Here is an 18,147-nt window from a genome sequence, read left to right on the forward strand (position 1 = left end):
CAGTGAAAACGTATTGTTAGATTACATTTGGCAGACCTTGAATATTGAATATAGACAATGTTTCACTTGACCAATTGAGTTAAAGGTGTAGTATGTACAGTTGAAGTCAGAATTATTAAACCCCCTTTGAATTATTATTATTATTATTATTTTTTTTTTTTTATATATATTTCCTAAATAATGTACAACAGAGCAAAGAAATTTTCACAGTATGTCTGATAATATTTGTTTTTTTCTGGAGAAAGTCTTATTTGTTTTATTTCGGCTAGAATAAAAGCAGTTTTTAGTTTTTTAAAAATCATTTTAAGGTCAAAATTATTAGCCCCTTCAAGCTATTTTTTTTTCCGATAGTCTACAGAACAAACTATCGTTATACAATAACTTGCCTAATTACGCTAACCTGTATAGAAGTGTCTTGAAAAATATCTAGTAAAATATTATTTACTGTCATCATGGCAGAGATCAAATAAATCAGTTGTTAGAAATTAGTTATTAAAACTATGATGTTTAGAAATGTGTTGAAAAAATCTCTCCGTTAAACAGAATTTGGGGAAAAAAAATAAACGGGGTCTAATAATTCAGGGTGTTTAATAATTCTAACTTCAACACTATGTTTGACACCCAGGAGTTGAACTAGGTATTAGGATCACTCCTGGATCAAAACACATTTTCACTTGGCTCCTCCTCTGACGAGTGAACGCAAGCGCAGGTTGCTAGATTGACGTGACTATCGAGCCTAAAGGCTGATTTGAACCGTTTTCTAACTCAAAGCAATGGCACGCGATAAAAGGAATATTTTCCATTCTAAAAGGTGTTTTTGTCTTAACCAACACCTTAAATTTATATCTGTAACATTATATTATTTGCTAATTAATAACCACCTCATGTTGAACTCTGAATCTGCGTCTCATTTCGTTACTGTCCACTGGAGGTCGCATTTTGGTCACGGATGCATGCTTTGAGAAACTTCCTGATTAAATTGTATGAAATGCGTTGTTTTCCATGAAGGCAGGCTGGGGTGCTGAAATATAATTGGCTAAAGAGACAGGTTTAAAAAAAGAGATAAACAAAAATGTTCACTTAGCATGTTTCTTAAATATCTGCAAACATACTATGGTATTTTTTATGTTTTAGAAGACTCAAAATCTTACATACGCCACCTTTAACGTATGGTGTGCTATTATTAATGTGGTCAAAATTCTTAGCCTATTAATACAGACAAATCATTACATATTACTGTTCTCTCAATGAACAGAATATTTATTGTAATTAGGTCAATTGCAGTGTCATCGTCCAGTGGTATATCATTAATGGAATATAAAAGCAAAACTAAAACAGAACAAACAAACAAATAATAAAACAAACCTGAAAATTGCACACTAGCATTGAAAACAGTAGTGAACATTTTATTGCCAGACACAGAATCAGAGTTAAAACTTATGAATAAAAAAAAATCTAAAACACAAAATCTAAATGACAAATGTGAGTGTAAATACAATAAATATACATTAAAAAAAGATAAGGAAATTCAACTACTGCCAGCATCAATAGTCATAAGCAACAAACCCTGACTGCAGCGCAACATGGTGAAAATTATAAATACACTGAATAAGACGGAGGGAAAACAATAATAAATTATAATAAAATAAATGGCTAACTTCAGAAATGTGGCAGTATTATGAATCCAATCAACCCTTCATCTTTGTTATATCAACTTTTGTAAAATTGTTAAAATACTTTAAAATTAATAGTAGCATGGGGACTTGGCTTTAAATTGTAGAGGGTGACTGATGTCATTTTTCACATCTGAGTCAACACCACTGAGAAAATAGCATAGCCTACGATACTCTTGAAACAGTTTATGCATTGCATTTATTACAGTAAAAGTCAAATTAGTTTGCCTCCCCCCTCATATTAGTGACCAAATTCAGCGAAAATTATGTATATCAGTGGAAGCAGCAAAGCAAAAGCCATAATTTATAATTTGACATTATGGCTTATTGAGTGGCCACCACAAGTTTGTTCAGATTGCTGTTTTCTTATTTATACATTATAATATTATGGTATATTTTTCTACCTAAATCAAAACTTTCTAATAATGAGGTATATGCACACTGACTTTTAATTTCAGCCAGTCAGCCTCAGCGCTTCCAGTGAACTGTCTTTCCATTATAAAACTGCCACATTTAAGGTCTGATTTCTTTAAAAATCAGTGATCTTCACTGACTGATAAATATACAATATAAAGTGGGTCTCAGACCGAACAAGAAGCACTGCATTACATTGCATCCCCCCACCTTATAAATTAGAAAGTAGTCACATTAGGCTTTCACCAGAAGTTCATCATTGGCTGAAAAACACTAGTTTACATATACCCCATTTCCAGTATTATTTTAGGATTTTTACTTTCACTTTCAATTTCGGCTCAGACGTTTCACTGTTTGAGCTACAATGCTAGATGTTTTCAGATTGCACAGAAAGAGTATGACAGTTTCAAAAATAACTTGTATACAATAAATGAACTACAAAGTACCATATTTATGATGTAATAAAATATGTAAACATTTATTGTTTGACACAGTTGACTGTGACAACATAAAATATATACTCATTCACACTGACTTTGTCCTTTCTGCAGAGCTTCTGCAGAAATCAGGCTGCTTCATTCAGATTGTTACGTTAACAGTTGCTCCATGTGTCTGTGTGTGTGTGTACTGAAATGTACTTAATGCACTCAAAACCAAAAGGTAAATTCTAAATTGAAAGTAGAATGCCTTATTTTCCATATGAAATGTATGCTTAGCAGATGAATCTGTGCATAAAACAATCAGAATACAAATTAAATTTCTTGACAGACAATCAGGAAAGAAACATGGGAAATAAACGTGGAAACAAAGGAAAAAAAAACGTTTAAATAAAATTAATATTTTGCAGAATAAACGCAGCACAATAAAAAAGACAAACATTTCTTCACCAATGTGGGTTAGAAAAGTATCGTTTTATGGCAAATATTCCCACTTTCCATTCCCAAAACAACATCCTCTAGTTTTCCTCTTTGCAAAGATATCAGTGCTATATCACACACATCACATGCATGCCCAAAATCATGACCATTATCCATGATCGTAGTTGATTTGTACAGGGTTACAATGGACAAGGGTATTTTTGCTTTTTTTTTTTGTTTTTTTTTTTTTTTTTGTTTTTTTACACCAAGGATTTTGTACCTCAGAAAGTCACTTGAGGGATAACAATGTAACAATGACATATTTTACACTGGCACCGTCCCACAATCAGACACAAAGTAAGGTATCAAGGTCCCCAGAGTCTGATTTGCTTTCTCCCTATGCTTACCATACGCTTAAGTGTGCTTCAATTCACAAAACTTGCGAATCGTTTTGACTCAGTGTGTATGAGTTCTTAAAGTACTTTCTGTGTAAAATCAATTTCCCCTGTTCATGATTTGTCAGATGTTGCTCTGTCTCAGTGTTTTGTCATTGGACTGTTCTTTTATACATAGTATTCCTTGTCCTTGTCTTTGGGTCTCTTGTTACTGGCACCTTTAGTGCTGGGCTGTTTGTCTTTTACTACTGTGCCGTTATTCTGTGCCGAATTACTGATGTAGTTCCGGGTTTCATCTACCTGATAGGAGCCCTCGTCCCTGTTCCTGTATTTGTACATGGCATAGAGAAGGATGAGAATGCAAAGAGCAGCAGCAGAAACAATACCCACCACCATGCCCGTAGTGCTGCTGGACTCTCGTATTACCTCAGAGGCACCAGGGGGCACTCTCCTGATTCCTGGCACAGTGGGCAGGGCACTGGGGATGGTCCGCAACATGGGCTGTGTGATGTATGGCCCCCTCGGTTTGGTGCCGTCTATGTCGAAAGACGTGGGGAGTGGTAGCAGCACTATATCCGGTTGGGGTTTGATCTCGCGGTTATTCATTTTCCCAGCTGGGATTTTGGGAGCAGTCTCAGGCCTGACAGGTGATGCTGCTGAGCTCCTGAGGTCAGGCAGTGGCGGGATGGCCGTAATCCTGCCCACCTCAGAACCCTTGTTTGGTTTAAAGTCCTTTACTTCCCACTTGGGTGCAAGAGCTTTGTAGCCACCTTCATAGGTCGATGTTGTCAAGATCTTATCTGTTACCAGGGAGAAGGTGGTGTAAAAATCTTCATCGTCAGTAGGGGGGAGGCTAGAGTCGAAGACCTCCCCAGAGCCAAACCCCGAAATCACCAAGCCATCACCATCATCATCATCACCATCATCATCACAATCATCTCTGCCTTGGTCCGAAAAGCAAGGTACCCCCGCCTCGGTGGCAATTGACAGGGACTCTTTGGTGGTTTCAATAATGGTGAGGACAGGGTGAAGGGTCGGGGGAAGGGGGATGAAAGGGACCCGAGTGGAAATAGGAGGGATGTCTATAGGATCCTCGACTAGAACGGGGATGACTAACTCCCCTCCTGGAAAGAAGCGAGAAGAATAGAAATTAGTATGCATTCTAGTTTTCTGTAAGTGTACATGACCAAATAAATTAAAGCAAGAAAAAATAAAACACTCTTCTATAACAATGAGCAAAACAAAATAAGAAATAACAGAAATGTAAAAACGCAATGTAAATTTATCAAAAGGCTTGAAGGGACATGCAGGGTCTTTAGTCTTACACAAGGAATTGTTTTCTGACCTCAACAACTTTACTGATAACTAATGGGCCTCTTCAGCTTAATATATAAAATAAGTGAAGCTTGAAAATATATACTGTTTTTCTATAATTGTATTACGTGTAGAGTAGAGAGGTAAAGGTCTAAACCAGGGGTGCCCAAACTTGGTCCTGGAGGGCCAGTATCATGGATAGTTTAGTTCCAACTCTCTTCAACACACCTGCCTTAAAGTTTCTAGTATACTAAAGCTGCGGTCACACTCGAGTTTGAGCATGCGAAATTCTGTAGTACGGCACTGTGAAAAGGGGCGGGATTAAACAAGATGATTCGACATTTAAAAAGCAAGCGATTGGTCCATATTTAAAATTTCTGGCCAGAGAGGTCATGTTTTGATCCTCAATTGGTCTCACGCAGTCAAGTGATGCGATTTCGCAAGTCAGAATTGACCAATCTTGAACTTTGCAACGCAGCGAACTGCGAAACTTGTCGCACGAGCTTGCGTTTCTGGTCTGACGCATTCGCGTGAGTATGAATGGAAGTCTATGGGGTGAAACGTTTAGTGTGACCTCAGCTTTAGTCAGAGTTTGATTAACTTGTTCAGGTGTGTCTAATTGGGGTTGGAACTAAACTTTGCAGGACACCAGCCATCCAGGACAGAGTTTGGGCAAGTCAATCTGTTTCAGCCAACAGCTTGTGTTATGAATTCATATACAATTTTATGTTAAGCATTCTGTTGGTTCAACAAACGTAAGAACAAGCGAAAGCAAAATATATGGAAAACTCCCAAAGATACAATTACTTTATTGAGATTTCAAATTTTCAGAGAGGCTCCATAATGAAAACCACTTCATTGCTTTTCTCTTTTAAGTCTGTCACACTTCAGATGAAAGCTAAATGCCTTTTGACAGTACTTATGAAATTGCCACAATGGCACAAGTCGCATGACAGTTCAGCAACACCTGAATGCTTTGTCTCTTATATAACACTTTATTATGCCATAAGTCATGTGGTCCACAATTTTTGGGTAACACTTTAATTATTGAGGGAATAACATACACATTATATGAAATTAAATATGTAAAACGTCACATTCTACCCAGGGAGGATTTATGTATTATGAATGATTTACTGAATAAGACCCAGCATTTCAATGAACAAATTTAACAGAATACACAGAATTTTGAAATTTTCGAATTTAGGTTTGTATTGCTGATTGCATATTACCTATCAACCCCCCCCTCCCCCTCCCCCCCCCCCAATCCCCATTAATGGTTCAACGCATCCATCCAGATGTTGATTGATTCTGCTTCAACTTACGCCAAGGTGGCTTTGCTGATAACAAACATAGGTCACTACAAGGCAACACAGGTCTTAACACAAGTCTAAATAAATAAATCAAATACACAAATATATAAATAAATAAACTGAGGGAAGGGAAAGGGGGAAGAAAAGCAATGCAGCTGGTTAATGGTTAGAGCAAAGCATTAGAAACATTCTCAAACCAAATGCACAGTGATTCAAAAAGAGTAGTAAGTAAAAAAAAGAGAGAAAAGAAACAAAAGTCAGATAAAATGATAATAATCCTATGAAACAAATCATCAAAAGGTAAAAGCATACCATCAGTTCTGTGACTTACATCAACAAATTGCCCGCATGTTTTTGGCAGGAGGAAAAAAAAAATTTATAAAAGAAAGTTGTGAAAGAATGCTTGGGGATAAGTATGGTTAATCTCTTAAAATGTAATTAGACAATTAATTTATCCTCAGGTCTTGTACATATAGTTATTTTTTCTAAGACAGAATGAAACAGGGAGGCAACGACACATACATTCACACCATGACATGAAAAATAACTTCACCATTCTGCTCATTTGTTCTTTCTTTTGATAATAAATCCTTTTCTCTACAAAAGGAACTGTACATTTTCTTTTTTTAAGATAACTTTGCAATGAAGTATTTACAGGTTTATATTTTCTTTATTTTTTTAAAATATGAATTCTTAAATGATTAATTGACTGTACATAGTGTACCATTGGGTGGGGGAAGAAAGAGGAGGAGAGAGTGAGAGATAGAGAGAGAAAGAGAGAGGAGGGAAGGCCTATGAACAGACTAGGTAGGAAATGACATAGATGGAAGTGAACGTGTACATCAGTTGCCATGTCCATGTAAGGGCAGTACGAAGCGTTCGGGTGGCAAAAGAGCTTTGGGCTGTAAGGAAGGGATGGGGATATACAAAAATAAGCATATACATCCCAATCTACCAGATCATATAGCACTCTCAAGACTGACACTTACAGACCCTAGACTGCAACTTCTGAGCCATGCAGTTTTGATATTTATTAATTAATTTCAACAATTTAGAAGTGAGATTTAAATGGGAATTGTGTATTATTTTAACTTTGAATGTTTAGAGTAATTTATATTTCCTGATTTTGTTAATCGAGACAAAGAAAATCTTATCAAGAATCAATTTAGAAATAATAAAACAAATACATTATGATGGTATTTGAACTTTTCCTTTCAAAAACAATTTTTATTTAAATATATGCTGAGACATCTGGATCACTTCATGCTCACATCACCCGATTCGAATGTTATCACTCGATTGAATGGGTGTTTACAGTGGTTATCTGCTGATAGATATGAGCCAGTAGGCGCCTTCTGTTATCATCCATGCACATGGTTAATCAGCTATACTAATAGAAGACTCCAGATCCAGATCTGTTTTTACATTACTGTGACGTTTGGGTTTAGGGTTGGGGTAGGGGTAGAAACTTAATAAATAATACAAACAATTCTCGTTAACTTGCAGCCCCAGCTGTATGTGATCTATAGCTGATTAACCATGTGGATGGATGATAACAGAAGGATAAGAGCCTACCAGTAGCCCATATTATCGATCAGCTGATAATGCCCATTCAATCCAGTGATAACATTTGGATTGGCTGCTCACATGACAGTCCTCTTTAATTTTTTTATTACTTATTTTTAAAATTATTATTTATAGTTATTATAATTTCTTCCTCAAATTTTTATAATAACATCATAGATTTACATCAAAGTGATCTTTTAAAAGAGGGGCCAAACAATACATAAATTTTGCAAATGTCTCTAGTCAGCTTACTGATTCATGAAAACTACTATGTTGAAATACAGCAATTTGGTTTTGATTCTCAAATTTATATAAAATAGATGTTTACATATGCATACAAATAAACAGAGAATATATTATGATAACAGTAAAATATAGTAAAAATTAAACTTAACATTGTTTCTCACTATCAGAATTGACAGATCAGAAAGCACATAGTGAAGCCCAACACAGGATGGACATTATACCATAATGTTACAACTAATAATAATATTATTAGTTTAATTTTGTAAATCTCTTCAAAAGCAGAAACATATATTTTTGTTTAGATTTTCACTGCAAGGTAAATTCGTGCTTTTTTAACAAGTTGCATTTAGGGAAAGTAAAATCACTGCAATGCAAGCTGAGGCTGATAAGAGGGTTACAGGATATCGAGAAACCCATGGGCTAAAGGCTATGGGATACTTAAGTCAAACAGAGGTCTTATTTTCAATACAGATAAACATATTTTATCGATTTTTTTTTTTTTTTTTTTTTTCCCCAATTGAACAAACCAATTTAGAACACAAATATGTTGCAGAAATCACTGCAAACCAACAGCCATTTGCCCAACATTAATGACAGTTAAGACTGGGAATTCCACAAAATGGCATCTTTAATAGACAGAAAACATCTGAAATTACTTTCTTATACCAGTATGTTATTTATGATAAGCTGTCAATGTTACAGTGTAATTGTACATGTAATGAGCCATATATTTGCTGTAGGATTGGGGTATACATCAAATTAGTTAAAGAATTGAAAAGTGAAAAGTCAGTGTAACATTGTACATAACATTTAGAGCTGAGCGGACGTGAAATTAATTTAACCATAATTGCTGACATTCGTGGTAGCACTCTGTCTCTTCCTCCCCATCCAAATCCAAGCATCCTTGATACAGATACCCATGCCTAAACTCTGTGACCACCTTGCTTTCGCTGAGTCTAGCCAAACAGTGATGAATGCCACTGATGTGTGGGGCTAAACCTGCCTCATCCCCTAAAGGGAAAGTCTGTGTGAGCTGGCCCCTGTGGTTCAGAATGCAAGCTGAAGTCAAATCCTTTTGTGTCAACCAGGCATTGTGCAATTTTCCTCACTCCAGCCTCTGCTAACTCATCAGCAGTATGGGAATTGTCAAATGTGTCCAATGAGAAGGCTGCATAACTGAGTGGTAAGTGGTAGAGCATCTCCACACAAAGCTTGGGATAATAAAACTGACCTTTATGATCATTTCACCATATAATGCATAATGTTCAATTTTTCAAATGTATTAAAGATGTTTAACATTCAAAAGCAAAGGTGAATATCTTCTTTGTCTTAACTAAATTATTCATGAATAAAGTGTCAATTGAACAACTGAACTGTCAACTCATTTTTGGAACAAGCAAATAATAATCATAATAAGTCCTTACATTTATATAACATTTTTCTAGACACTGCAAGCGCTTTACACATTGGGGGGAATCTTCTCATCCACCACCAGTGTGCAGCATCCACCTGGATGACGCGACGGCAGCCATATTGCGCCAGACCGCACACCTAACACCAGCTGATTGGTGGAGAGAAGACAGAGTAATGACACCAATTATGATATGGGGATGGTTAGGAGGCCATGATGGACTGAGGCCAGTGGGCAAATTTGGCCAGGATGCCTGGGTTAAACCCCTACTCTTTTTTTGAAGGACATCCTGGGATTTTTAACATCTCATCCGAAAGATGGTACTCTCTGAGAAGTATAGGGTCCCCATCAATATACAGGGGCGTTAGGACCCACACAGACTGCAGGTTGAGGGCCCCCTGCAGTCACTAACATTACTTCTGGCAACAACCTAGCTTTTTCATGTTGCCATCCAGGTACTGACCGGGTGCAGCCCTGATTAGCTTCAGTGGTCGACCATGTAACATCAAATAAAACACAATTTATTAATCTGGGTGTCATGTGAGTGCCCCAGCAATAGCAGTTATTCATACTTTTAGTTTTTATTTAGTAAGTTTATGTTTTTAAGCTTGGACTCTGGTCTAAACATTGGGTCAGTCAGACTTTCCCAAATTTTATGTTTTGTTTTCTCCCTTGTAGTTTGTCTCATTTCCCAGTGGATTGCTCCAACTGTACATGATATAATATCTTAATCCTCACTCAGAGTCATGTCTGATATGATAGCTGATTTAAAGTAACTGGAAGTCTAATGGTGATGTAAAATGAGTCTAAAAAACTAATGTTTCATCTGTAAGATCCATGAGGTTTTGGCATGCTGTCACACTGGATTAGGGCATAACTATTAAAAAACAAAAATTCAACACATGCAAGTAGTTTGGTGACACATGGGTTTAAGGTTCTCTTTACATCTCTAAATGCTCTCTGGACTGATGCTGTCATAAGGTCACTTGTAAACCAGTGACCATATGACAGCATGCCGAAACCTCAGGGATCTTACAGATGAAACATCAGTTTTATAGACTCCTTTTAGTTCTTAGCCCTATAGACTCCTATAGTCTATAGTCCTTTTGGGATGACACACAATGTGCGTCCCAAATCGCATACTTATGCACTATTCAATACCATTTTGTAGTATAAATAGTGTGCGTTCACACTAAAAAAAAATAATAATAATAAGTGCACTATAAATGCCCGGATGATGCACTCATTCAACCATAAAAATGAAGCGTTGAATGTTGGACACTTCGCGCACTTAACGATTGCTGCTTTGCTCATGTTGCGAAAGGGGTGGAGCTATAGGGCACTGATGTTGGATTACTTAATGTTGGATCATGAAAGGAAAATTCTCCTACCACGAGAGTGATTATAGTGCCTGCCGATAGCGAATGTGGTTATACTCATTGCAGGTATTATTTAGTAGTTTGGTCATTTATTTCAATAATATGGCAACCTCAAACATCACCAGGGAAAGAGTTTGAATTTCCACTTAGTAAAACAACCGTTAGTGTTCCATTTGGGACAACACTACATACCTATACTATGCTGTTGTGTGTGTGTAAGTGCATAAGTACATAGTGTATTGTGTGCCATTTGAGAGGCAGCTACAGTGGAATCATTTTTCTTTATGATTTGAACATCAAGGATTGTTGAAATGGTGTCAGTTACTGTATCTTCACTCTTATAATCTAGTCAGAAAATAAACATAAATAAACATACTTTATCCCAGTTAAAGGTGCAGTTTGTAAGTTTGACACCCAGTGGGTGAACTAGGTATTGCACACCTGGTTCAAAACAAACGCAAGCGCAGGTTGCCAGATTGATGACACCAACAACAGTGTGCCTGAATGTGCCAGATGTGCCATTTTATGTGTGCTTTTGAAAACTGTCATTAAGTTTTTGAATACATTACCAAGAAAACAAAACCTGTCATTGTCTTCATGACATGATATTACCAAAACATCATGACACCTGTCCTAAATATGATTTTCATGAGGCCATTATAATTGTGTCATGAATAGTTTTCTGATCACTTTTTGTTACAACTTAAGCAAACCAAATTTGTCATTAACATTTCTCATTAAAAGTGTCAGTACTCAAGCAAATAGTTTTTTATACCATTAATATTTAATGACATTAATGACATAATGTTTATGACAGGTTTAAGACAAGTTATGTTGTATGGATAATGTCAAGGTGTATTTATTTATTTATTAGTTAAGGCATAACTAAACAAATAGCACTTAAAATCTCATACATTTTCATGTTGTGTCATGTCATGATTATAAAGGTTTCATGAAGGTCTTATGAACACCTCATTTAAGTAAAATATATCTTTCACGTTCAAACAGCCACAATATGTGCAATAACCAGAATGATACAGGTTTCTAGATATTTCTTGTGTCACTCACTGGCCGTTTCATTAAGCAAGTTTTTCAAAAAGCCAGATATGTTTTTCAGTGAGCCAGGGCTGTTTTCTATCCACCATGTATTTAAATAAACATTATCAGAAGCCTTCATTATTATCCTTCAATTTATAAACTGATAATGTACTCTTTTTTTATGTCATGGCTTATACAGAACACTGTAATCACCCCAATATTTTTAATTTGCCTTCTGGTGGAATTCCCATCAATTCAAATGTGTTAAGGAGTTTCACAGAACACAGTGCAAAAATACAACAAAATACATCCGCATGACATCAGAGAGATAGAACAGTCAGTGACAAAGACATCAGCACATAAACAGATGATATCCATGACAGCACACAGTCAGCCCCTTAGCAAACTCATGGGTAGAGAAGCACACAGGATGGAGCCATTAACATCCATGCAATAGTCATGATGGCGATCTCCCACTGAGAACTAGTTAGTTTGCAATCAATACATGCCACAAATGCGACTGATCAGTAGCAACAAATAGAATAGAAAAACAGATATACTTTGTGGCAATAAAAGTATTTTCATGCCATCTGCACAAACAGTTCTGTTTAGGCAGAAAGGCACAGAAACAAAGGTAAGATCAGGGATGGAAGGGTTGGGGAAGGGGTCATTCTTTCACACACAACTTTCTTGAGACAGAATGGGGCAAAAATAATAAATAAAAAGTATGATGGCAAGAAATGACTTTGTTGCCTTTTATTTCCTGGTTTATAGAATGTGGTGATGATTAGTTTTTAGCCTAATGGCACAAAACAACAAAAAATGGAAAATAATAATATATATTTTTTCCCACCACCAAAAATCCATGCGGCACAAGATGAGACGAAACAAGAGGATCATCTATAATCCTGGAAATGGAAGAATGAGGACATCAAAGAAAAAGTCGTAATATAAAAGAAAAATCGAATTTTCGGAAATATGATAAATAAATCTAAATCACATGAATGAAATGTCAAAAAGTGGACACAGTAGGAAGATATTTACCCAAATAAAAAAACAGATTCAAAACAGAAACAGAACATAGAATATCATGCAAACTGTCTTTGAAATCTGAAAATGAAGGTCAACAAATGATGTGAATTTCTGTGTCAACATGAAACCGTATGAATATGGTGGTTTGAGGTAAGCGTAGTTGTATCAAATGTCACATGAGAAGAGATGAAAGCTAACTTTGAAAGTGTCTCTCCTTGACGACGGCTAGTTTTAGATTGAACCCAATTTATCCAAAGCTGCCTGCCACCAGATTTAAAAATTTGTTCAGAGTAAACATTTGTATAATGAGCAGAGTGACCGTGTAAGTTTGAGCAACAATACGCTGTAAAATTAACAAACAAAAAAAAACAGGGGCCATCTGTGAAGTCAAAGGTAACGACAGACCATATGGATACTAGCCTGCCAGGTAAACGGATATGACACACTTTAAAGGAGATGACAACAAAACAGTTTTTGCTTGAAGTCATTTTAACAACTGAAAACTGAGAATACAAACAAACAAAACATGAAGCCATCAAACGTGGTTTTAATTGGTATATTTGGAAGTGGGAGGTCAATGGAGGACATATGGTTTGTAACACAGGGTGTAGTTTGAGGTCAATTCAAAGGCCTTAATTGGTCTTACTATAGCCTTCTGAAGCAATTAAATGCCTTTGGTTGCCCTTTGGCAGCAGGCAGATCAATGAGTGTTCATAAACTAAACAAATCTTATAATGGCACACTTATCCATAATGGCACTATTATCAACAGTAGGGTTTTGTATACTGCAATGTCTGACAGTAGGAGTTTGACAATTACAGTGAATCCCAGGTTCTCTGAAACACTTATGTGCTTTATCATACAAACGAGCAAGTCATCATACTATGCAAAAACGTTTGTTGAGAAAACAGAAGCTATGTGTGGAGAATGTTGAGCACAGAAATTCCAAGATATCTGTTCTCTATTAGACATTAGGCAAGCCTTCAATGTGAGGAAACAAAGGAACAAACAGGAAAGAGGTGCTGTTTCTGTTGCAGTTAGTTTGCTACACATCAGAAATCTCTATGCTGTAAGCATTATTTTTATTTGATTGATAAACATCTCAAAATGTATCGTCTGTCAAACACACACACACACACACACACACATACACATTGCAAGAAACCCATTGTGTACAGGATTGATACATTTTGAAGCATCAGAATGAACTACATGGAGTTTGATACTAATTTTGTACTTTTGTCATAAAGTAAGGCTCTCTGTTTGTTGCCGAGAGAACAAAATTAGTATAAACACAAAACCATGTAAGTAATGTTCCTCCCCATAATCAAGTGTAACTCTGAAACAGCTAAATGCTTTAATTTTATTCCATTACAATTTAATCTTCAAATGGACCAATTCAAAGAAATCCGCCCAAAAAGCTATTGAATTAAATGCAACACTGGCCACAAAAAGTATCTGAACAGTTACTGTATATTTAACTTATACCTATTTAGAGAATAACACTTACAAATGATTATACTATTGTTTAAAATGAACAGTGTATAAACTGAGATGAAGTGTTAATTTGTCACAGTAAGTAAAATAAAATAAACATTTTCTAACACAGTCTGACCATTACTCCTGTGTGCAATGCAACCAGATTGTTGCAGATGCAGTCTTTTTCTTAAATAACCAATACAATAAAATAACACAAAACATAATAATAATAATAAACAAAATCTAGCATCAGTTGTTTTTTTATTTAATAATATACAAAGCTTTTGTAAGACTTGGGCATCCAAATGCTTTTTGGGTCCACTGTATACATTATAGACTAGTTTGAAACAAAAACTTCTTTTTGAAGTTACACTAGGCTCTCATGGGGGTGATGCTTTGAGAGGGAGAACTTAAATTGAGGAGAGTGAGAGACCAAAGCAAGCACAACCGTAACACACTCATCCCACCTGTGTGTCCCCCGTCACATTCTTCCAGATCCTCGTCATCGCTGGAACATTCTGCAGAAGATACAATGTCATCCGTTGTCTGCTGGTTCAGCCAAAGGCATGTGGAGAAAAGAAAAAAAAAAAGCTTTGAGTGAAGCAGTCTCTGCCAGCACACACAGAAAAAGGATCATGGTTAGAAACAGTGAAAACACATAATTCATCATACTGCAACTACTATTGGTTTAGTAAGTTAAATTGTTCTCTGAAATCTACATAGGTTCATGGCTTCGACAAGTTCTACAAAAATTTCCAAAAATGGTTTAATATGCTCATTTATTTCTTAATTAAATATCTCTAGTATCAGAAGGTCCATGATTGACCATAAATGGTTCGTGTCCTGAATATTAATGAGCTTCGTTCTGACTTGCAGCTCTTACAGACAGACACACACACATAGCATGATGTATGCTGAAACCGGACAAATATAAACCCATCACAGTAACGTTAAATTATTTTGTTCACCAGATCTGTTGTGGATAAAGGCTAAATTATTTTTTTTATAAATATAAAAGAGTGATAGAGATGTACAGCATTGAATTTTGAAGCTATATTGTCAAAGAAAACAACCGGGACTTAATAACAGACTCTGCATGAACATATGACAGTTGAGCGGAGTGATTTGATACTGTTGATCAGTCTAAGGGCCCTATCATACACCCGGCACAATAAGGTGCGAGACGTTTTTGTCTCGGTTTGTCCCGACGTGCTGCTATTTTCAGACCAGCGCAACTTTAATCATGTTTTCCGCCAGGTTGTTTAAATAGCAAATCCATTTGCATCACTTTGTGGACTCATAGATGTTCCAGTCTAGAAAAGAGGTGTGTTAAGGCGCATTGTTGGAACGGTGCTCTTTTGAGGAACTAAAATAGATTGTGCAATTGACCAGCTGAAAGCAGATGTAAAGTCCAGCCCAGAGCATGATAGTTGTGCGCCTTGCTTGCACATTGCTTAAAACATGCAGGATGTACAGCAATACACAAATATCTAAATATATTAAAAGAATAAAACATAACAAAAATTATTATTTTCTACATAAATATAAAAACCACTGCCTCCATGCCTTCATCTTGGGGGGCTTTTTTCAGGTTATCCACTATAACTTGCTTTTGTATAATGGTATTATTAGTAGTATTATTTATTATATGCATATTTACATTTGTTTTATTACAAACAAACTTAGATTTGTCCACCTGTCAGGTTTTGGACTTTATGGGGCATAGGACCTTTGTTTGGATATAACTTTGGATATCGTTTTTTGACCACACTTCGTCATTATTGCTCGTTTATTCGTTAGCTGGAAATAAGAACTGAATTTAGAAATAGTTTTTAAACAAATCTTTGCACTTAACAAATGAAATTAAATATGTAGGCCAATGGATGTCTTCAGCGGAGTGCATACAACATCATTTCCTTATCCAGGGAACGAGAAAGAGAAAGTGAAACTGAAAGTAAAGGCAGATTAGAGGAGGCTCATTCTTTATCCTTGTGCTGCAGATGGTCTGTTTAACTGTTTTCTCGCTAGTGAAGCTACAGTTTTTCCACTTACAAAGTCCGCCATGTAAATAGCAAATGCGCCATGGTGCGACGCAGCTGGCTCTTAAAGAGAATGGGAGATGAGACTCTGATTGTTTTATTCTCAAAAAACACCCATAACTCATTACGAGATTAAGCACAACCCTGTAAGACCATGTGCCCTGGCACAGAGTGTATTTTTTCTGTCCTTAAAATAGCAAAAGTGGATTCTGACATGCCCTTAATGCTTTTGCGCCCTGCGATTTGGACTTTTCGTTAAATTGAGCCCTATATGTGATAAATTAACAAAATATATAATAAAACATACTTTATGTCTCTTCAGAGTGGGTGTGAATGAATGTATAATTTTGCATTTTGTGTTCTGCAGCAATTTGAACATGTTTCATGCTGTCGTTGCCCGGTAATGCATAGTAAACAATTTTGGGTTGGCGTTTTCAAAAAAGTCCCACATACAGTATATAGTAAGTTAAGGCGTGAGGCATGCATATGAATGATCTTAGAGCTACATGTGCTATCTTAATGATGTCAGCTGCTTGTCAGGTCTGGATTAATTACTTAAAGTAGGCATACAGTACATGCATGGCCCGTGGGTCTCGTCACAGTTTCCTTTGTCTTCTGATTGGCCTGGGGTTTTACACTCATGGAATTTTATGAGAATGAGGAAACAGTGGGGTTTGAGGCTCACAGTATGCCCATTTCCATATACTGATCTCTTAGTATACTTTATAGGCCACTTTTAAGCAATCATTACATGTTACTTCTCCCCCTTTCAAGGCAGGCACTGAGCTTGCTCATCAGCACCTTTCTCTGCTTCACTATTATGATTTATGAACACACTTGTTTTTGTTTCTAGACATCTCCTAGCTTGAACAACCAAGCAGAGTTGTATTTCACCCTACATGCCTGTTTATCAGGGTGGATCAATGTCTTGATAAAATAAGCCCTGACACAAAGCAAGGGTTATGGAATCATAGCACTGACTGAGTTTGCAATGCTGCGTGAGCAGATAGGCTGGAAATATTATTGAGTTTGACAGGATAATGAAAAATAATTTGGTTGGAGTCTGGAAAAGCACGTACTTACAGTACTAGTGTGAAGAGTATGTTGTCTTGAAAAGTAAATCAGTACTAATGTACACATGATTTGAGTACACATGATTTGAGAACCCCTTAAAATAGGATTAGCACAAATTATTATCTCAGACACTGTTTGCTAGTCTACTATTTTTTATACAGATTGTTTTAACACAATTGTATTGCCGTCACCTAAGGAATAGGATAACTGTCGACCAAAAAAAATGTAGTACACATTGATTGCTTTGCTACTGTCCCCATCATCTTATCATCTTAGGGTGTACTCACACTAGGCACAGTTGTTTATAAACCATGCCCAGGCCTCTACTCCTCAGTCCGCACTCAACATAGCATTTTTTACCTTCCAAACCTGAGCATGCTTTAGTTATATTGTTTTGTATTGTATGTACACACAGTAAAATCTTTTGCTGAGCAGATCTACCACTTTTGACGCCCATAAATGTTTATGAAAGTCATCGTGCTGCACATATTACAAGGTTTGCTGAAGGTGGGAGCTGTCGGGCAGTAGGGGGTTTGTATCTTTAATAAACTATGACAGAAAAATGTAAGAATAATTAATAAATTTATATGAAATAATCCCGTCAGAGAGTGATGTCGGGTCTTCAATTTCGTGTTTAGGCACACTTTGCACTCACACCACAAGCGTACCATGCGAAATCCCAACCGAAATGTGCTCTGACCCATCTCTTCCAACCGGCCCAGGGCTGGCCAACAGAACTGTGCCTGAGTCCAATTTGGAGCACTCACAATTGTCAGTTGAACTGGGAAATGGGGGTCAAACGAGCCTGGGCACGGTTCAAATAACCTAGTGTGTGTACACCCTTAATGTAATTTAGTAGTATTACATCATTACGCACATTTTAAGGTAAGAATAACACTGTAACATATACATTTCAA

The 18,147-nt window shown here is 36.5% G+C and overlaps 1 protein-coding gene across 11 annotated transcripts in view; it reads right to left on the minus strand.

The window, feature by feature from the left end:
- Positions 1–3,340: 3,340 nt before the first annotated feature.
- The window catches only part of LOC130247669 (neurexin-3b-beta), a 334,636-nt gene continuing 319,829 nt past the window's right edge, over positions 3,341–18,147 (minus strand). For 5 of the 11 annotated variants that reach the window (XM_056481048.1, XM_056481047.1, XM_056481043.1 and 2 more), the window contains 2 exons: positions 14,585–14,666; positions 3,341–4,463 (listed from right to left, as the gene is read on the minus strand). In XM_056481048.1, the coding sequence (XP_056337023.1) occupies positions 3,508–4,463; positions 14,585–14,666 (1,038 nt within the window). In that variant the 3' untranslated portion in view covers positions 3,341–3,507. Of the gene's footprint in view, positions 4,464–6,297; positions 6,869–14,584; positions 14,667–18,147 lie in introns of all 11 variants that reach the window. The other 6 variants (XM_056481053.1, XM_056481049.1, XM_056481045.1 and 3 more) reach the window with 4 other exon arrangements.

The sequence above is a fragment of the Danio aesculapii genome, chromosome 20 (genome assembly GCF_903798145.1).
Source record: "Danio aesculapii chromosome 20, fDanAes4.1, whole genome shotgun sequence".
Classification (NCBI taxonomy): Eukaryota; Metazoa; Chordata; class Actinopteri; order Cypriniformes; family Danionidae; genus Danio; species Danio aesculapii.